The sequence below is a fragment of the Electrophorus electricus genome, chromosome 9, assembly GCF_041902795.1.
Source record: "Electrophorus electricus isolate QZ-2024a chromosome 9, ASM4190279v1, whole genome shotgun sequence".
NCBI lineage: Eukaryota > Metazoa > Chordata > Actinopteri > Gymnotiformes > Gymnotidae > Electrophorus > Electrophorus electricus.
In genome coordinates, this window is record NC_137505.1 from 5,646,455 (window position 1) to 5,665,955 (window position 19,501).

The following is a 19,501-nucleotide window of genomic DNA, read 5'->3' on the forward strand; positions in this document are numbered from 1 at the left end:
AGGTGCAGCGAGGGAGGCGGAGTGAAGCCACGTGTAGAATAAAACCTACTTGTAGAACGGATGTGTCTATGTATGTACGTTTAAAGACGTCAATATTATATTTAGACGTCTGTTATTGTATGGAGAGCCTCAAATCTGGACATATTTGCATATTCATAATAGAAAAGGAAAGGGATAATGGGTGTTCCCAACGTTTGACGGGCGTTGGTCGTACAGGAAGATAGAGGGACATCAGGTTCTTGTTTATTTGAGGATTTTTTTTATTTGTTGTTGTTTTAAATTAATAACTTTACAAATGTTATTATAGCTTAACAAAAGACTCCGTTTAGGGTATCAGAATCATAGATAATGCATATCACACACCCGATACAGATACACTGGCAGGAGATATGTGCCAGATATAGTATTTATATGTTTTTGCAGCCGTTCAAAAGTTGTGACATATTTCCTATAGAAGTAAAAAAAAGAAAAAGAAAAAAAAGATCTGGCTTTATGAATTTGAGAATATCCTAGAAGATAAAGTAGTATTACAGCATTGTCAAGTTCAGTGTTATTAATTTGAAATTGTAAAACAAAAGTCATGCTGTTTGAAATCTTTAACACTGCTTTAAAGGACACAAAAGTAAAACATGCATCCAAAATGTTGGAGTGGTGACAATCACAAAATAAATGTATTGTTTCATCATATTGTTTACAATCATAGCTTTGAGGAAATATATTTAAGAAAGCATTATGTCTAAGGACTTAAGTCTAAGGACAGATCTTATTGAGGCTCACGAGGAGTGTAGGAGGGCAACTGGTTTTAAGATATAAATGTAAATTGAGAAGTATTTAAAAGGCAGGCATGTTTTCTACCACTGAGAATTATTGTACAAAAGCTTTGACACAATAAAGAAATACAATTGAAAAATTACTTTTGTTCAATTTTCTTTTAAGAATTAAAGTGGGTCTTATCAGCCAGAATAAGAGTGCCAGTGTAATGCAGCTAACAATTCATGAGTATGTTAAGACTACGTAACATATGCAGCATATCCATACTGATGTGTTTACACAAATACCCCCCTCCCCCACAACAAAATTTGCAGGTTACATCAGTATACATACCAATATATAATTAATTATGACATGATAACTCCATATTACTACATTTATACATTATCATACTTGTCACCTCCAAAGTTTTGCTCTCAGCTGTGCTCGGAGCCTGTTCTCCCAAAATACCTCCAACATCAAAATTCTATATGGTCAGTAATAAAAACTGTCATGTTGGGTTTTATTTTTTTAGGGGTTGGACTTTAACGCGTTAATTTCGATTAAATAATTAAAGGGAAAATAACGAATTAAAAAATGTAACGCATTTTAATCATACTTTTGCAGCGTGGAACGATTCTCAGTGCACGAGTTCCAGGCATACAGATTATATTGACGCACAATGTGATGAGCATGATGGAGAGGACCGAAGAGGTTACGCTGGTAGATGGGAAATTTAAATACAAGAAACTTCCAGATGGAAGTACAAACAAAAATGTTATTTGCACTTTATGCAGGAAGGAGTTTACTTATCACAGGAGCACTTCCACCCTTCGTTACCACCTCAACGCAAAACATGTTGTGGCTAGCGCGCAGGTCAGTAATGTTAACTTAGCTGCTAAATGTGATAGTATTCCTAGTACGAGCAAACTGTCGCCAGTCAACACTCGACCACATGTCGGGGTTCACATTCAGAAACAAAATGTCAAAGTCCACGTCAAACAATTTGACCAATTCACTGGCGAGATTTTTTTAATCGAGTCCCACCCCTAATTTTTAATCGAGTCCCACCCCTAATATATATATATATATATATATATATATATATATATATATATATATATATATATATATATATAAAAAATATATATATATATATATATATATATATATATATATATATATATATAAAAAATATATTTTGTTTGTTTGTTTTTGCCACCATCTTGTAGCTGTTCAGGGAATATCTAATTTGTTCCGCAGTCCTTCATCAGCATGTTCTGGCTCAGACATACCATCCCGTGACTAAGTGGTGACTTAGCAACTTTCTAAAAAGATACTGCATGAACTTTAGTCGTTTAGTGTTTCACTGTTTTCAGGCTGTTAGGAGTCTGCCACCCTCTACCCTCGTGGGTGTGCCGCAGAGCTTTAATCTATTATTTAGTCAACATTCATTGCTGGATAAAAATGGAAACCCCTGCAGTTTTTCATATATTGTGAAATACAACCGTGTGCTTTTAAACGTATCAGTGGTAGAATGTCAATAATCAGTGATTTGAGTGAAGTGTACAGTTCTTTTTAATATGCAACTTTAAAAACATGCAATGCATTGTCAGTAGTTTTCCAGCAACAAAGTGTTTTATAAAGAACTAAGAAATAAGTAATGATTTAAATAAGTCATGCATGGAATATGTAACAATTGAAATAAGTAATGAATATGAGGGAAACCCATGAGCTGTCCAGGTGTGTCCTCCTGCCTTATACCATCCCTCTGGTTCAGCATCAATTGAGGAAGCACCGTGTTTCAGCTCAGCCACTTTAATAGATTCAAACACACTACATTCAGACTTATTTAGCAAAGTCCCTGACGAACGCAGACAAGCTATACATGGTTTTTGTTTCTTTTGGTTAGTTTGTTTTATTGTCAAAAAGTATTGTCATTATACTAGTACAAACTCCCTGAGCATGACAAGTTTAATTGTCTTCCAAACTTGGCTAATGAATGTTAAAGTAACATTTCTGACATAGGTGCGAGATGCAATTTGAGGAAAAAGTTAACGTTTTAAGAAAACGACTAAATTGGCGAAAAAAAGACAACACATAATGAAGCACTGGGGTCGGCACCTGTGCGGTCTTAAATATTTATGAATTAATAATTAAGGAAAGCGTAATTATTTCACCTTTAGCAAACAATAAATGGTAAGGAGGCTTATTTAATTACTACTTCAATTTGATGTTTAAATAAATTATTATTTGAATATTACTCTACAAAATTTAGTGTGTATAATTTGTTAAACCAGAATATCTTGATCATTATAAATTTTGAGTTATCAAAATCAGTACTGTTGATTCAAACAACTGCAAATTCACACAGCAGCAGCTACCTCCAACAGAGTGCGGAACAAAATTGGAATACGCAAATCTATTTTCTTCCTTTAGGGAATTTTTTTTAAGATCAACATGTCAAAACAATAATGATAAAAGTTGCAGAGACAGTAATGAAAAAAGGCTAGGAGGCAGAAGTTGTTTGGCTCCCTGTTATATGTTAAAATGATCACATTGAAAGTTATATTTCTTCCTGTAAATACAACTTTAAAAAAAGAAAAGAAAAAGGAGTAAGTTATCAGAAACCAGAGCAATAAGGGGGTGGGCAGTCAAGCCCTTCTAATATTACCCTCACATAAGGGTAACAAAGTGGACAGAAAAAATAATATAAAAATACTTCATAAATAAAGTAAAATAAACAAAAATCAACCTATTCATATAAGATACTTCAAATATTCTTTGTTAGGCCACAACTGTAATACTAATCAAAATTGCCTATTAATATGAATGTAGGGACTCACTGCTGTATATGTCCCTACGTGCCCCTTCTGGTGATATTGTGGAGGGTTCTATAATGTAAATATATTAGCAAAATGACTAGAAATCTGACCAGTGAAATTGATTATTTTCACAACGGTGGCGGGCCTATAACAAGCTGGTCCTTCTCAGCATTCTGAAAAAGAGACTATAACATTAACAGTAAAATGTCACACTCTGTGTACATGCTACCTCAGTCAGTTAACTTCAAATTGCAGCAACTAGCCTCCAGCATACTTTTGCTTTATTAATTATATTTGCATTAACTATATTTGCACTTACTCTTCAAATCCTCGTAGTGCTGTTGAGCTAGACTCTCCATGTCCATCACGGTATGATGGAACTCCTGCAGGACCTGATGAAAGTCGTCTGCTGATAAGGAGAACAGGCGGCAGGTCGACAGAGCGCGAACTGTGGCTAGTTGCTTTCCTCTGGTCAGGATGGCAACCTCTGTATAAAAGGACAATCCAGTTCAAAGGTTAACAGAACGCCATCATCTGTCTTAAATAACACCAGAGAGCTTCTGTGAATCTTATCGTCTTCCAGTGAATCTCAGAGTGTAATATGGCTTTCTTGTGCTAACTAACCTCCAAAATAGTCCCCATCATGCAGCTCCTTCTGAAAAGATTGTGTCTCCACAATGACCTGTCCATGCTCAATGAAGAACATGCGATCACCAGGAGCATTTTGGCGAATGACGATGTCTCCCTCTAGGAACACTTCATGTTGCAGTTTTAAAACAATGGCACTGATTAAATTTGTATCACACTTCTGAAACATGGGCACATTCTTCAGCAAGTGTGCACATAACACTGTCAGAGTTTCCTATGAAATAGAAAGAAAACACTGGTTTCTTTTTTATTTATGAGGAATAATATCAAAAAAGAAATTGATCATTGTCAGTTTTCCAAAATTAATTTCCAGTCAACGCTAATAAACACCTCTTTCAAAGATTTTGACACCAAACTGAGGGAATTCTCATGGACCCATCTTCCTTTGTAGCGTGCCCGGTAATATTCCCTGATACGAGTGCGCAGTTCTCTAGGAAGCCTTTTATAGGTCATGTAGTCTTCTATATGTTTCATCTAAAAGGTAGCACACAAGGCATGGCTTATATTTGTCAATGTGTTAAATCTGATATAACTGTAAAAACTCAGGACACAATACAATGGTGCTTCCTACTGCTGGAGATGACTTCAGCTTGAGCTAAATGCCAAGAAAGCACATGACTCCTTACAATAATAGTTTTTTTGTTTGTTTGTTTTTTGTTGACTTCAATTGGGCCAGGAGAATAATGTAGAATAATGCAGAAAGCTCAGATTTCTGCTTCATCTAATGTCACAACCATTCACACATCATCGCAGCTTTCTAATTGCTGGGTCTTACAAAGAACCAGAATGATGAAATTGGGTAAAAGTAATTTTATGAAATTAAAATTGCTATGTAATTCAACTTTTTTTTGGATGTTGTAGATACAGAAGTACCTTTTTCTTGAAAGTGGTTTCTGATCCATCGGTGTCAATCATCATTGTTAGCACACTGGAAAATATCATAATATGCATAACAATTCCAGACAACATACTAGTCATGACAACCCACATCTCCAGCTCATCTGGAGAAAAAGAAAAAAAAAGAAATAAAGTTCTAACATTCATTCTCTATCTGTTAAGTCTTTATACAAGTACACTTTGGAGCAGCTGGTACAAGGTAGACACGAGTATCTTCCTCTAAAAACAGCAGAAGTCAGCTCTGTGCACAATACTGCATTTAGTAGCTAACAAACTAGTTTTCTAAGGGCTTGTTAGCAAACACAAAAAACTGATGTTGGGTCTCTAAATTACAAATGATCTATGATTGATACTCAAAATCAGCCCAGTCAAACAGAAAACTGAGTTTGTGATGCTGACATACCTGTGGGTGGGTCATTGGATCCATAGGAAATCTTGACCATGTGAGATACAGCTCGAAACATGCTAAATAAGTATTTTTCCGCAAATGTACCATTCTGTAAAGTATAAAAGATCATTTTTCATACGGAATTTGCACACACAACCTCTTAGATCCTGTCCTAAACAGGAAAAACATGTATTCCTCCATTCCCAGTCAAGAAGAGGTGACTCTTTCATTACTGAATACAAATTTTGTAGATCACAGTTCAGAAGTGGAAGCTCACCACAACGTTCTCTTTTACAGTCCAGCAGTCTGATGGAAATCCTTGTAGCATTGGAATGAAGTACTGAATACAGCCATTCCAGTGACATAGCAAAACCATCAGTATGAATAAAAATACAATTCTGAAAAAAAACTGAAGATTTTTATCCCAATCCTGTAAAGAGACCAGAGATATAAGACACGTGATAACATTAAACGAATAAAACGTTTAACACTGGGTCTGATTTAAACTGCACTACGAATCAGCAATAAATGCTAACTAAATCCTCCAGGATCTTAATCTCTACATTATTATTAGGACATTTTCACTAAGTAAGAGATTGAAGTAAAAACTGACTGACTTTTCATAATCATGTAATGTAATTGATTGGTTGAATGGTGTTTCATGCTAACAAATAGAAGAAAAGACTAGTGTGACTCACCCGCTGCAAATAACGAAAAAATCTCACCAGCCTTGACATACGCAGTACACGAATCAGACTTAATACTCTGGCAAACATCAGCACCTTTATCATCTTTCCACTTAGTATTTCAGCTGTGTTGCTACCATGGAAAAATACATCCTGAGGAGAGTTAAAGATTTGTACATAGAAACTCATTGTACATTTCACACACACACACACACACATACATACATACACATACACACACAGAGTCCTAGATCAGCCATGGAATTGGCTGATAAGCAAACAGGACACAGTCAGATCGAGAGATGCCCAACCAAGCTAGGTTAGTGAGAGCGAGAGAACGAGAGATACATTGCCAGTTCTACAGTTCTGCTTTATTCTCTCACTGAATTTTAAATACTGACTCCTGCTTTGACATGAGGGGGAGACAGGGCCCCTGTGTAATTTTTGGAGCCCTACTCAACAAAATTACAACTTGCGTAGTGTGCACAGAAGGCCGACCAGCTCTGACAGCACTATACAAAAGCCTTAGGAACCAGAGAAAAAAACTGTTTAAAGCTATTCATGAGGGAAGTAAGCATTTTTCTTAAACCAAAAGGTGGCAAAGTGGCTCCATGGTAAATTCTTCCAAGCTTCTGACTGTGGCACATAAAAACATTCTTGTTAATTTTTATTGTATTAACGTTTATTTGCACTAATGTACTATTGTAACATTTACTATATACAACGCTCAGCAGTTGTGAGATGTTAAGGAAAATAAATACTCTTCTTATTCTTACCACTAGAGCAATGACCAAGTCAATGGAGAACGCAGACAGAATGTCTGGTATAAACCAGGTCTTGAGGTATTCATTCCTTATTGCTTTCAGATCAAGGATAACGATCTACAGAGAGATGAAAATGTATATATTTCAAGCAAATTAGCTTAAAAAAATGTCTGCAAGCTGGACTTGTAAGAGCCAATAAACTTAAACTTCAATAAACTTAAGACCTGCAATATCTGCAATACTGCAATTACTACAGATGCTGCATGGAATACGTATCTAGTTCAATACTGGAGAAGCATTTATAGAATATACAGACAGGTTCATAGCCTTATACAACCGTTTTAAAACAAATATTTCCAATTTACTCTGTTTCAGTATGTTGTGTGTCTGCCATTTCAAATCACTGGGATGTATGGGTGTCTTCTTCATTTCCCCCCCCCAACATGCCTAGCAGACAGCTCTTCGTGGAGGAGATGTCTCCCCAAGTCAAGCTCTTTGGGTCTCACTAGAAAATTCATGGATTACTCCCAACATACAAGTTACACAACCTTGGGGTAACTATCATTCCAGTTGATGCATTTACTATCTCCCCATTAATGTTTAAATATTTTCATATGTGTTGAGTGTTTGAGTCACAAAATGCTATTTCACATCCCCTTGCCAGGTCCCCACAGGTTGAAAACTGCATCATTGAGAAAATTCAGTCATTTCTCGACACAGGAGCCACTCAGGTCGGTTAATGAAAATTTTACCTTCCTGTCTTCAATTCAGGTTTTTAAAATTATTTTCTTAACTGTTTTTTTGTTGGGTTTTTTTTTTGTGTGTACCTGAATTATTTTTAACAGCAATTTGGCTACCTGAATTCTCAGCACGCATCTCATTTACACTGATTGTCTAGTAATATGGGTCACAGTCTAAATTAAACTAAAGACGTCCGTTTTATTTAAAATTACAAAATGAGAACATTACTTTGGTCCACCATAACGTGGAGAATTTGTTTTTAAATTTGATTCTTATCAATTTATGAAATATATATAAATGTCTTCAGATTAAAGCAAATACAAATGCAACCAATTTCCAGGCATATTAGTATATTAGTATTAGTTTTCCTCTATTTTACGACATAAGTTATCATTTTCAAATAATCTTTTAGCATAATATTATTTAAAATAACTACTAGAAGATATCAGTGCCAACTATCGACAGAATATTTATTTTGCAAGAAGACTGAAGAGGTGAAAGTTACTTACCTCACTGTCCTCTGTGAGAATGCCTGTCCGAAAATTAAGGCCAACATCAATTATAAACAGGATGTCAGAAAATAAATTAAAGGCCAACCAGTCATTACTAATGGAGCTAAATGCTTCTGCAGCGAATGCCATCTCCAGTGGAACTGTCACAAGGCTCACAAATGTCAACAGGACCATAAACAGGACATAGTAGTGCCTGAGAAGAGAGTGAAAATTAAATTCAACAGAATTACCAAGCTCTTATTTACAGACAAGTATTTGGCAATGGATATTTATGTTCTAACTTTGCACTACAGTGGCTTTTCACACTGGATGAACTGTGTAGGAACTGTTTAGTTGTGTAGGCCCTATGCATGCTCAGGACGGCTTGGCTTATTGACTTGCGTTGGAAGTCTGTTACATATATGTAAGGAGACATGAATGGAAGTAAAGGCAATAGGAGATATGGCCAAAATACAAGGACATGAACTCTTTGTGGCATCATTAAGAAGATTGGCCAGTGGTAGCTCAGTGGTGAATGTACTCCACTAGTAATCAGAAGGTTGCCAGTTCAACTCTGTAATCTTTAACCTATATGCTTCTGCTGGCCACAGGTAGGTGTGAGTAAATATATCTCATTTCACCAGTATGAGATGACATGATATATGTCCCTAGACACCGACCACCCCACCCTTGCATTTTTAAGTGCCTAGAAGATATAAAGTCCTGGATGGGCGTTTTTCCAGCTGGTAGCTATAACGCTAGCAAGCCAACATGAGCAATATTGTAATCGGTGTTAGACTGTTAACCTATGTTAGCTATAAAGCACTCGTTAAGTAACATTTGTTTTTAAAGGCTATTTGTTTATTATTTTATTTTTAATGGCTACTTATAATCTGGTTATTAATTAATAGGAAGTAAACGTTAGCTATGCCATAACCCAAGCTGGCTAGCTAGTAGCTGAAGTCTGCCATTACTGGCAAGCCTATCTGGTAGCTGCTTAGCATAGTTAACGCCTAGCTGTACCTTATGGGACTCAGAGGATGGATCACCCACTGTCCTGTTTGTTTTTGACGATCACATTCTTTTTTAACAGCGCCTTCACTTCCAAATATCCTCAGAGAGAGTTTATTTAGTCGTGGAAGATGCAGACTTTTAAAGTCGCACCAACGTGCCTTCTCACAGTCCTTCTCTTCTTGGGCAGTTTCAGCATCTTTATCAGCACAATTCGCTTTGTCTTTTCGATGTGGACGTTTCAATATTTGTTCCCCGTCGGACTGAACGGGTGTCACTAAATCGGGTGTTACAGAATTCTTCATCATTGTGGACTGTTGGCTGGCCTAGCTAGCTAGGTTAGCTAAATACATACTATCTTGTATGAAAAGTCCAAACGTTCAAAAAAATACTTTAATTCGTTAATTTTCAAAACGTCATCGGAACTAGCATAATGGTCGCGAGTCAGATGAGGTGGGGGAGGGGCTGGTAAATGGCGCCATCCTTCAGAGGCACCTGGAGATAGTCTGTGGTCCGAGGTGTCCATAGTTCTGTTTTAGGTGAGGAATATAGCCAACGTACATCAATAGTTCTTACATCAGTAGGTATGGTTTCAAAAATGTGTATTTTCAGGGAAAATACTCTTAATATTGAGTCTCCTGGTTGTAATATCTGGGACTACAGTCATTCATTTCATACACTTTCACCGAGCTCAGCGTAATCACTTCACTTCTTTAGACCTGCACACTGAAGCTCTCAACCACGTGTTTGGCCATTAGTGCAGCTACTGTGGGCTGAACTTAGAGGAGGTCTGTAGCCTTTGCCTCTTTGCCCTTTGACCAGTTATGTGGTCATTTTTAAACCACTTCGCCCTTACTTGTCCAAATAGTACTACATATCACATACTGTGATAGATCAAGAAAGGCATAATCGCAAAGGATGTTATCGTAGACAAAGGAATTTGTTTAGTTTTCTGCCTCGATCATTAATAAAAACAAACATAAACATACGGTCATTATCTACTCATTTTTCTATCATTAAAAATATTGCATAACAACTGAAAAATTAAAAACAGAAACTGCAGTTAGATTTGATAGTTACTGTTTTTCTTCCCTTCATTTGCTGCAGGTGGTCACTACTGTACGACTCGCCAAATTACACATAACGACATATGTGTCACTTCAGGTTCTGCTCACCGTCAAAGTGACTAAAATATACCCCAGATGTCCATATTACCAGATACATGATTCTCCCATTCCTCAAAGTAACAAACAAGAAAATACAATGTGTAATGTATTAATATCCCTTCAAGAAAATATTTAGGTATTAAAATTGGCATATTCAAAATACCAGGAGCAGTACTCAAATTGTAGAAACTTCCAAGCTACTGGATAAATTGTCTAGCTGAGTTAGCTAGCCTACTAAAGTGATGATCAACATACTGTAAAAAATTAAATAAAATAATGAAATTTTCATCAAAGCAGAAGTAACATTGCACAATAGAGTTACAGATATTTCTATAATTTAAATGAAACTTGTAGTTTGAAACTGTCAAAGTGGATCTGCGATTATGAGCTACTGGTAGTTGTGCATGGCTTAATGTTTGTGTTCCTGGTTCTGAGGGCTGAGACGTATTCAGAGGGGAGGTCAAAAGGTTTTGTTGGGAATGTGAGATTGATGGTTTGTTTTGAAACGGTACACGTCATGAGCACTGTTGTGTTGCTCCCAAAGGGCAGAAGGTGTCACAAGTTCACCCAGAGCTCCCGGACAGGAAGGAAGACACATACCTGGAAGAGCTCAGGTGAGATCACCTTTGTGAGGTTCAGACTGACGGCCTGTTGTGCATACGGTTATGTGTGTGTCTTGCTTCTTGTACCTTCAAGTTGCCGAATACTCCTTTTTTCTCAAGGTAAGTTTATTACATGAAACAGTGCTTTCCTTAAACGTACAAAACGATCAGTATACTCGCTATAAGCATGAATATATAATCAGCATACCAACACACGCTCCCATGTGTCTGTTGTCATGGTTTGCATGTGTGTATCTAGCACTGTATGTTTTATCGCAGGCTGTAGTCGAGACCTGGGCAGTGGTGGAGCTCCAGAGTGCCAGAGGAGAGGGAGAACAGCAGTACCGTGTCACGAGCACCATCATGCGTGAGGTGAAGTCATGTGCACCCAAAGGCTCCTTTAAACAGTAGTAACCAGTGAGAATTACTGAACCGACGATGAATGAACGGTGGGCGGGTCCTGACGCCGATGCCCCACCCCCTCTCGCTCCTGCTATAGGTGTCCGTGGTACAGGACCAGCAGGTGCACTGCTGTAGCTCTGAGGACGCTCTGGAGGCGTACGTGCAGTTCAACACAGAGCTGCAGTCCCAGGGCTTCACGCAGACAGAGTCGCTCCCCTCCGAGGCCGAGGCGCTGGCCTCACACACTCTGCAGCAGGTTGGGCAGACGCAGTGCACACACTCTACCTTACTGCTTCATTTAGCACACACCAGTGGGTTTTGTCATTTTCTGGCAAATGCTGGGAAGATGTATGTGGAGACGGCTTTGGTAAACAGGACTCTTGAAGGCTTAGTAACTGTTTTGAGGACCATGGTTATGTTTTTAGGATATTATTTATTTATGAATTGGTCTCACGGTGCTTACACAGCTGTAGACTAAACCGTCCTGCTTGAGGCTAGATTGCAATTTCATCTACTTTCAAGATGAGCTATATACATCCTTTATCAGCAGGTCGGATGAACCACCTGTGATTCCACCTGTATGACCTATATCTGTACAATAAACGTTTTATTTCTGAGCTTATGCTGTGTATGTGTGTGTGTGTGTGTGTGTGTGTGTGTACAGGTGAGTAGGGTGGAGGGGTTGTATGTGTGTGTATAACTAGTCGTGTGTGTGTGTGTGTGTGTGTGTGTGTGTACAGGTGAGTAGGGTGGAGGGGTTGTATGTGTGTGTATAACTAGTCGTGTGTGTGTGTGTGTGTGTGTACAGGTGAGTAGGGTGGAGGGGTTGTATGTGTGTGTATAACTAGTCGTGTGTGTGTGTGTGTACAGGTGAGTAGGGTGGAGGGGTTGTATGTGTGTGTATAACTAGTCGTGTGTGTGTGTGTGTGTGTGTGTACAGGTGAGTAGGGTGGAGGGGTTGTATTTGTGTGTATAACTAGTCGTGTGTGTGTGTGTGTGTGTGTGTGTGTGTGTGTGTGTGTGTACAGGTGAGTAGGGTGGAGGGGTTGTATTTGTGTGTATAACTAGTCGTGTGTGTGTGTGTGTGTGTGTGTGTGTGTGTACAGGTGAGTAGGGTAGAGGGGTTGCTGCTACAGGTGCAGAAGTGTGAGAGTGAAGATGAGGTCCAGCTCCTCCTGCAGGAAGTCAGTACCCTGTTACCGCTCAGAGAGACGGAGGCTGAGGCCAGGGCGAAGCTTGTGTCTCAGAGACTGGACCTCTGTCAGGTAACACACACACACACACACACACACACACACACACACAGCATAAGCTCAGAAATAAAACGTTTATTGTACAGATATAGGTCATACAGGTGGAATCACAGGTGGTTCATCCGCACTGCTGATAAAGGATGGATATTCAGCAAATGTATTTTGCTTAGTAACTCGAATCACATTATTCACATTTAATCTTTCATATACACAGTTCACATGGTCACTCTGTGTGTGTTTCATATTTACTGCTTTTGCTTCTGTGATTTGCGGAATGGGCTCAAATTTCATTATAGTATAAAATGTAAGTTTCAAACATGTATTGTTTAAAAATAATATATACATAAATATACACCCTCAGCTTATCCGAGATATTCTGAACGTGAGCAAAGCCACTTTGGGGAACCCCTCTCCCTCTTCTCTGGGGAAGTATTGCGCCCTGAGGTGCAACATTCAACCCGTCGCCTCTGAAAGCCCAGAATATCAGTCTGTCTGCAAACTTTTACAAGAGAGGTGTGTACAGTATGTGTTTCGTCTGGGCAAGGAGAACGACGTTTGGTTGTTCTATGTTTATATATTCTTTTACACTGTGTGTGTGTGTGTGTGTGTGTGTGTGTGTGTGTGTGTGTGTGTGTGTCTCTTACTGGTTCCACAGGCCAGTTCAGATCCAGCAAGTACTTCGTGTGTGTAGATCATCAGAACTTCATATGTTTAGGGAGCAGCTATGTAACATTAAGCCCCTCCTCCATTCTACATTTCCTAGCAACTTTGTGGGAATCTTGTCACGGTAAGAATCTCTCTCTCTCTCACACACACACACACACACACACACACACAGTACTTTATTTTGATGATTTGGTTGTTGTGTCCAGAGGTCTGCTGCTGCCGAGGGTTGGAGTTGAACAGCATGGCATTAAAAGAACTGACGTAGGAAATCTGGGAAGTGGCATCTACTTCAGTGACTCTGAAGTTAGTGACATAAAAACCCATCTGTACGTAAAAAATTACACTCTGAACACTGTCGTGAGCCTCAGTCATTTTCGATTCGTGTGCGTATATGTTTGTGTGTTCCAGCACCTCTGTGAAGTATTCCAGGCCCAGCGTGACGGACGGCTCACGCCTGTTGCTGGTGTGTGATGTGGCTCTGGGCCAGTGTAAGGACGTGTACAAGAAGGACCCATCTCTGATCTGCGCTCCCGACGGCCACAGCAGTGTGCATGGCGTCCGCCGCACACCGAACACACGCTCAGAGTTTGAGGTGCTATGTGTATGCCAAAGCATTTGTCTAGGATGAATATCTCCTTAAAATAGAAGCTGACACCTTGTGCCGTGTGTGTTTCTTGCAGGATGATGAATATGTTGTGTACAACACCGATCAGGTCAGGCTGAAATATGTAGTTCAGTACTTTCTGAAGGAAGACCAGCCGAAACCTTTTGAACCTCACATTGATACCTCTGTGGAGTGTTTACCTTCTGTCATGACCTCTGACCTATGTGAGTGATCACCCTTACATCATCTAATCACTGTTTTACACCATTACTGTCACTGATTCTGTCAACTTTATACAATAAGCTTTATTTCAGTCACGGGGTTGTCCCATATTCAATGGTGCTCTGATATAGGACTTGCTGTGTGTGTGTGTGTGTGTGTGTGTGTGTGTGTGTGTGTGTGTGTGTGTGTGTGTGTGTGGGTGTTTGACTGTCCAGTGTCCAGTGATGACGCAGAGGGGTTGGAGGTCACAAAGAACCCTCTGGAGGATGTCACTCCTGGTTTGTTAGACAGCAGTGGGTCCACACTCCCCCTAGAGGCTGTCCATGTGAGGTGCAAGCTGATGGACCTTCTCTGTCAGGTCCGTTATTACACTGGGAACCTGTCCTGTCCACTGGAATAAAGCTCGGTCACACTAAAAGGGTTTTACCCCAGTTATAGCCACAGTCCACAGTTGTCCTGTTCTACAGCCTGCAGACTGTGGGGGCAGTCAGTCTACGAGGCAAATCAGTTAGTGGTCGGCACAGAAAAGGAACACGTGAACAAGCAGTAGAGGTGCTCGTGTGTTTCCACCCACTTCTAGCTTCAGTGGATGTGTATCAATTATTCGATTGTAGGAGGAGGCTAAACTGCAAACTGTATTGCAGTCAAATCAGAGTTAGTCATCAAAAACTGAGAGCATAGAAAATCTATTACATAAAATATGTACTTAAATATATTCAGGCAGGCAATTCATTTGTTTAAAGTATTCAATGTTTATCTAGCAGAGCTTATTCTAGCATTACCAGCATTAGCCACCAAGCTAATCGACCTGCTAGCCCGGACTAGGACGCCCCATCTTACAGCATGTATAATAATAATCATATTGAATATAATAATCGTTTTATGTCGGTATTCAAGTGCCTAACTTGTGTTTTTCTTTCTGTGAACAGGTTATCATTTTCCAGGTATACACGAACAAGAGTGACGTTCCTATTGAGGCTAAGTACGTGTTCCCTTTAGAAGAGACGGCAGCCGTGTGCGGCTTTGAAGCCTTCATTAACGGGAAGCATGTGGTCGGAAAGGTGCATCTCGCTAGTCTCCCAGTCCTTCCACTGGAGCAGTCCTAAAGCATCCTGTTTCTCACTGCTCTCTCTCTCTCTCTCTCTCTCTCTCTCTCTCTCTCTCTCTCTCTCTCTCTCTCTCTCTCTCTCTCTCTCTCTCTCTCTCTCTCTCTCTCTCTCTCTCTCTCTCTCTCTCTCTCTCTCTCTCTCTCTCAGGTGAAGGAGAAGGAACAGGCCCGTAAGGAGTATAAGCAGGCTATAGAGAGAGGTCACGGAGCCTATCTGATGGACCAGGAAGCACCTGTGTGTTATTCTACTGCTTCCATTCATAGCTCAGATGTTGTGTTCAATCTTAAAATTCCAGGTCAGTCATTCCACTCTTTTGACGTAACTGTGTGTGTGTGCACATCAGGACGTGTTTACCATCAGTGTTGGGAACTTGCCCGCTGGGGCCACAGTGCTGATCAAAGTGACCTACATCACGGAGCTGGTCGTGCGGTCAGGCACTGTCGTCTTTTCCCTGCCTGCCAGCGTGGCTCCTTGGCAACAGAGCGCAGCGCTAAACCAGAGAACTCAGGTACCTTGGCAACTGTAAGGAGGCCCAGGTATTTTCCCTGAAGTCCTGGTGTAAAACTGTGCAATTATATTCCTTTGATGCAGTAAACACACCAGCCTCCATTTAGTACTCAAAGGTTCATGTCACTTCCAGTCCTTAAGTCACTTTTCCTCTTGGAACAGTATTCTCGTCCTCCACATTAAGCGGTTTGACATGCTGGGCCAAAAGCTCTCAGACGTGATGGACGTCCCGTCCGAGCTGGATCTCTCTGCCCTTCCTGGGGTGGCTTCTCTCAGGCAGCAGTCGAGGTGAGCTCGTACCATCAACCCGTGCCCACATACTTCTCTGTCCACCCATTCCCATTTAGCTACAAAATGCTGACTGAATGGCTTTGTGGTTTGTCCTCAGTGGAGCAGCAGGAACCCAGGAAAAACCACAAAACGATAAACTGGGGGAAAACTCCAGTCCCCAGCCAGGTAGAGTTGTGCCATTTTCTTACAGTGGAGTGATAATACAGCTGTGTATAAGTATCTGCCATAATGACTAAGTTATTTTAACCCATCAGTAGTGAATGAGAGAGGAGAAGGACAGGGAGCTAGAGTTTTCCCACCGGTGAGTAAGCCCACCGGTGAGGAAAGAGAGAGACCAAAAAGAAGAGAGATACAGGCTGAGAGAGACACAGAGACAGAATGAGAGAGAATGAAAGAGGCCTGTTAATACAGAGATGGGGTTTCAACGATCCATGATGCATTTTCAGTTAATCGTATGAAAAAAACAGATGTAGTTGTTGGTTGCAGGAATGTGCACCCACTGGCACCTACAGACTCCTGGCTGTGGTTTCTCATTTACATGACAGCATGGACCATGGAGAGTAATCTGATATTATTCATACATGTGCAGTAGAAACCATTAAGTGACTAAGGAAAACCAGAAAGCTGGTTATGATTTCCAAGTCCTTTGAAATTATTTTTACTAGCATAATGTAGCCCACCCAGCCTCTTCCACTAATTGCCAATCTACAGGTAACAAGGACACTACTCAGAACTCAGTCCTTTCTCTTACATGAAGCTGCCCATGTACTTGTGCAGTCTCTTGTCATCTCAAGGCTAGACTACTGCAACTCACTACTTGTTGGTCTTGCTCTAAGAGCCATCAGACCTCTACAACTTGTCCAGAATGCAGCAGCATGACTGGTCTTCAATCTTCAAAAGTTCACACATTACTCCATTGCTGCGCTCCCTTCACTGGCTTCCAGTAGCTGCCTGCATCAGATTTACAAACTTAATGTTAACCTACAAAGCCAAAAATGGACCAGTCCCTCAATACATGATGTCAATGGTAAAAGCCTCGAGTACTTCGAACCTCAAGTACGGCTCGCCTTGAAACACAATGCTTCAAGTCTCATGGAAGACAAGCATGGAGGCTGTTCTCTGTCCTGTATCCTAGATGGTGGAACAAATGTCCGCTTGCTCTCCGGACAGCAGAGTCCCTTGCAGTCTTCAAACACAGACTGAAGACCCATCTATTTGTGGAATATTTAAATGAACACTTACCATGCTCCTATGCTGACTAACTGAAACTCTAGTACTTATTATAGGGTATTGTTTATTGCACTGATGCTGACTAAAGGAAGCTCTAGTGCTTATTGTTTATTGCACCGATTGTTGTCTGAGAGAGATTATGTATTTTGCACTTCTAGGCATCACATTAATATACTGTATTCTACTGTATTCTAATATACTGTATTCTAGTTCATTGGTGTCTAACCTACTATACTGGCTAGAATGTTTTCATTCTATGAGTAAACGACAACAGTACTTTTGTAAGTCGTTCTCGATAATAGCCTCTGCCAAATGCCATAAATATACACACGACTGTCTTGTTTTATCGTGATTAAAATATGCTACTTACGGGACTGGGTTACGGATGTTTTGCTCTATAGCCAAGTTATAAATATCTTGCTTTCTTTCAAGGGCAGGGCTTAAATTATGTCCACATAAAGCGCCAGTGTTCGGTCGATTTCTATTACCTACGGAGCGGTGCAACCACGCGTTAACACACAGGTACATCAATCACCATCAGGTCAGGTTTCTGGTGGACCCGCGTAGTTCTTTTCGATGTTGTGCTTAACCATAACATACAAAGTAAAACGACATTTCGACAAAACAGGATACATCGAATAACCAGAATACTGGTTACCTTTTCGTTAATATTGATGTTAAACTGAACCACACGCCAATAGCTCGACACTCCTCACACTGTGGGCCAAGCCAGTAATAAAGCTATAAAGTTACTTCGCCCACGTCTTCTCGATACTTCTGTGTTCATTTGGCCAATGACTTGTTAATTAGTTAAAATTAAACTAATCGTATTATTTATTGATCTTAAACAAACTAAACTAACGTTAACTAATTAATATATCGTAATGTGAAAGTAACCTAAATTTCACCCTAGCCTATGCTGCTTTCCTCCTGTTATAACTACATTAACCGATTAGCCTTCAGTTAGCTAACGGTAGGTGGCTAAAACTTGCCATGATACAAAATCGTCAGAAACGGCACTAAAACACAATGTAAATATAGGAAATTCCAGTAATGACGAGGCTATTCTGTCCCCTTTTATTAACAAGGGCTACCGATATGATTATTTTCAAGGATTAATGTGAAAATCCTTTTTGTTGCTCTTTGTTTCGTTCTGTTAGATCACTGCCTTTGGACTAGCGTTAGCTAGGCTAGCCAGCTAGCTAACTATTCAACGAAACTTTGAGTACACAAACGCTATGGTAAAAACCTGTGGTAAAAATGCCAAAACGTGAAGTAAAATGTTAACTGGAGATGGTAAATGTCATTAATGCATCAAACTATATGCCCGAAGGATAAACTTGTAGCTATGTTGTTATGACCAGCTGTATGTCAAATGACCCAGTATGAACCAGAATTAGCTAGCTAGGTTAACTCTTTATCTTGCTAGCTAGCTGATTTTGTGTATCGTTTAACTGAGGGGCAAGTCTGCACGCTAATTAGCTGCTATCGTGGTGAGCATATTCTAACAAGCAAAGAAATGAATGTTATGCAAGGCTAGTCACAATCTATATTGTGAGAGACACATCCCCTCCGGATATTCAGATATGCTCAAATTAGCACCCCCCCTTATATCGAGGTAATACATTTAAATATTCCACTCACCAGCTGTGTTAGGATGCATCAGTGTTCTCATCTGCTAATGATTCACTTTTTATTATAACACTCACTATTACTGACTATCTAACGCTTGATTTGCAGGAAAAGGCAACCTTAACGTCAGTACGGCCTTTCGTGCTGAAACTGTAGTTGTAGAAATAAATGATATTTTACTTAAAAGTGTCAGTAATTGTGTTAAGTGGAAACAGACATTTTTGATGAGAATGGTTCAATTTGTGAATGCGAAATCAATCAACCATTACTACTGACTTTAGCTTATCATGTCTAAGTGTCCTGGAAAGTTAAATAGTCACACATTCATGCAGCGTTCATCAATGGTCTCGGTCATATTCAGAAAACGTTAATGTTTCTGGATTTCGTTCTATACTTTTTATTTCCTGTTCACTCTGGTTCATTCAGAAAGTATGAGGATGTTGACAGGTCAGGGAGAGTGGGTGATGTGGACATGAGTGAGAAAAGGAGCAAATATGGATGGTTAAGACCAAGTAATGATGGTAAGGAGAAGGTAATAATAAGAGAAGAGAAGAGAATTAGTACCAGATGAGAGGAAGAAAGGCATGGGGAAGAGAAGTGGAGACACCCAGAGAGG

General features: G+C 39.8%; 2 protein-coding genes and 1 long non-coding RNA gene across 6 annotated transcripts; 2 read left to right on the plus strand and 1 right to left on the minus strand.

The window, feature by feature from the left end:
* Window positions 1–319: 319 nt before the first annotated feature.
* Window positions 320–10,984, plus strand: LOC145659274 (uncharacterized). 4 transcript variants are annotated; one of them, XR_014125315.1, is made up of 5 exons: window positions 320–1,626; window positions 6,977–7,036; window positions 7,413–7,512; window positions 7,623–7,689; window positions 10,912–10,984. It is a non-coding gene; the product is annotated as an uncharacterized LOC145659274 (long non-coding RNA). The 4 variants fall into 4 exon arrangements; XR_014125314.1 differs by having other exon boundaries at window positions 6,977–7,512; XR_014125317.1 differs by lacking the exon at window positions 6,977–7,036 and having other exon boundaries at window positions 7,334–7,512.
* Window positions 2,445–9,580, minus strand: LOC118240798 (potassium/sodium hyperpolarization-activated cyclic nucleotide-gated channel 1-like). The gene is made up of 11 exons (XM_081720784.1): window positions 9,214–9,580; window positions 8,209–8,404; window positions 6,971–7,075; window positions 6,207–6,347; window positions 5,786–5,938; window positions 5,524–5,617; window positions 5,097–5,224; window positions 4,554–4,697; window positions 4,200–4,437; window positions 3,895–4,062; window positions 2,445–3,760 (listed from the first exon to the last, which is right to left on the minus strand). Exons 1-11 carry the CDS (start codon window positions 9,507–9,509, stop codon window positions 3,741–3,743), a joined length of 1,683 nt encoding a protein of 560 aa, XP_081576910.1. The 5' UTR covers window positions 9,510–9,580; the 3' UTR covers window positions 2,445–3,740.
* A 48-nt stretch (window positions 10,985–11,032) lies between the features above and the next one.
* On the plus strand, window positions 11,033–13,830 carry LOC118240799 (protein mono-ADP-ribosyltransferase PARP4-like). The gene is made up of 8 exons (XM_035523012.2): window positions 11,033–11,089; window positions 11,249–11,341; window positions 11,469–11,627; window positions 12,478–12,636; window positions 12,986–13,137; window positions 13,280–13,411; window positions 13,497–13,593; window positions 13,699–13,830. Exons 1-8 carry the CDS (start codon window positions 11,033–11,035, stop codon window positions 13,759–13,761), a joined length of 912 nt encoding a protein of 303 aa, XP_035378905.2. The 3' UTR covers window positions 13,762–13,830.
* Window positions 13,831–19,501: the final 5,671 nt, after the last annotated feature.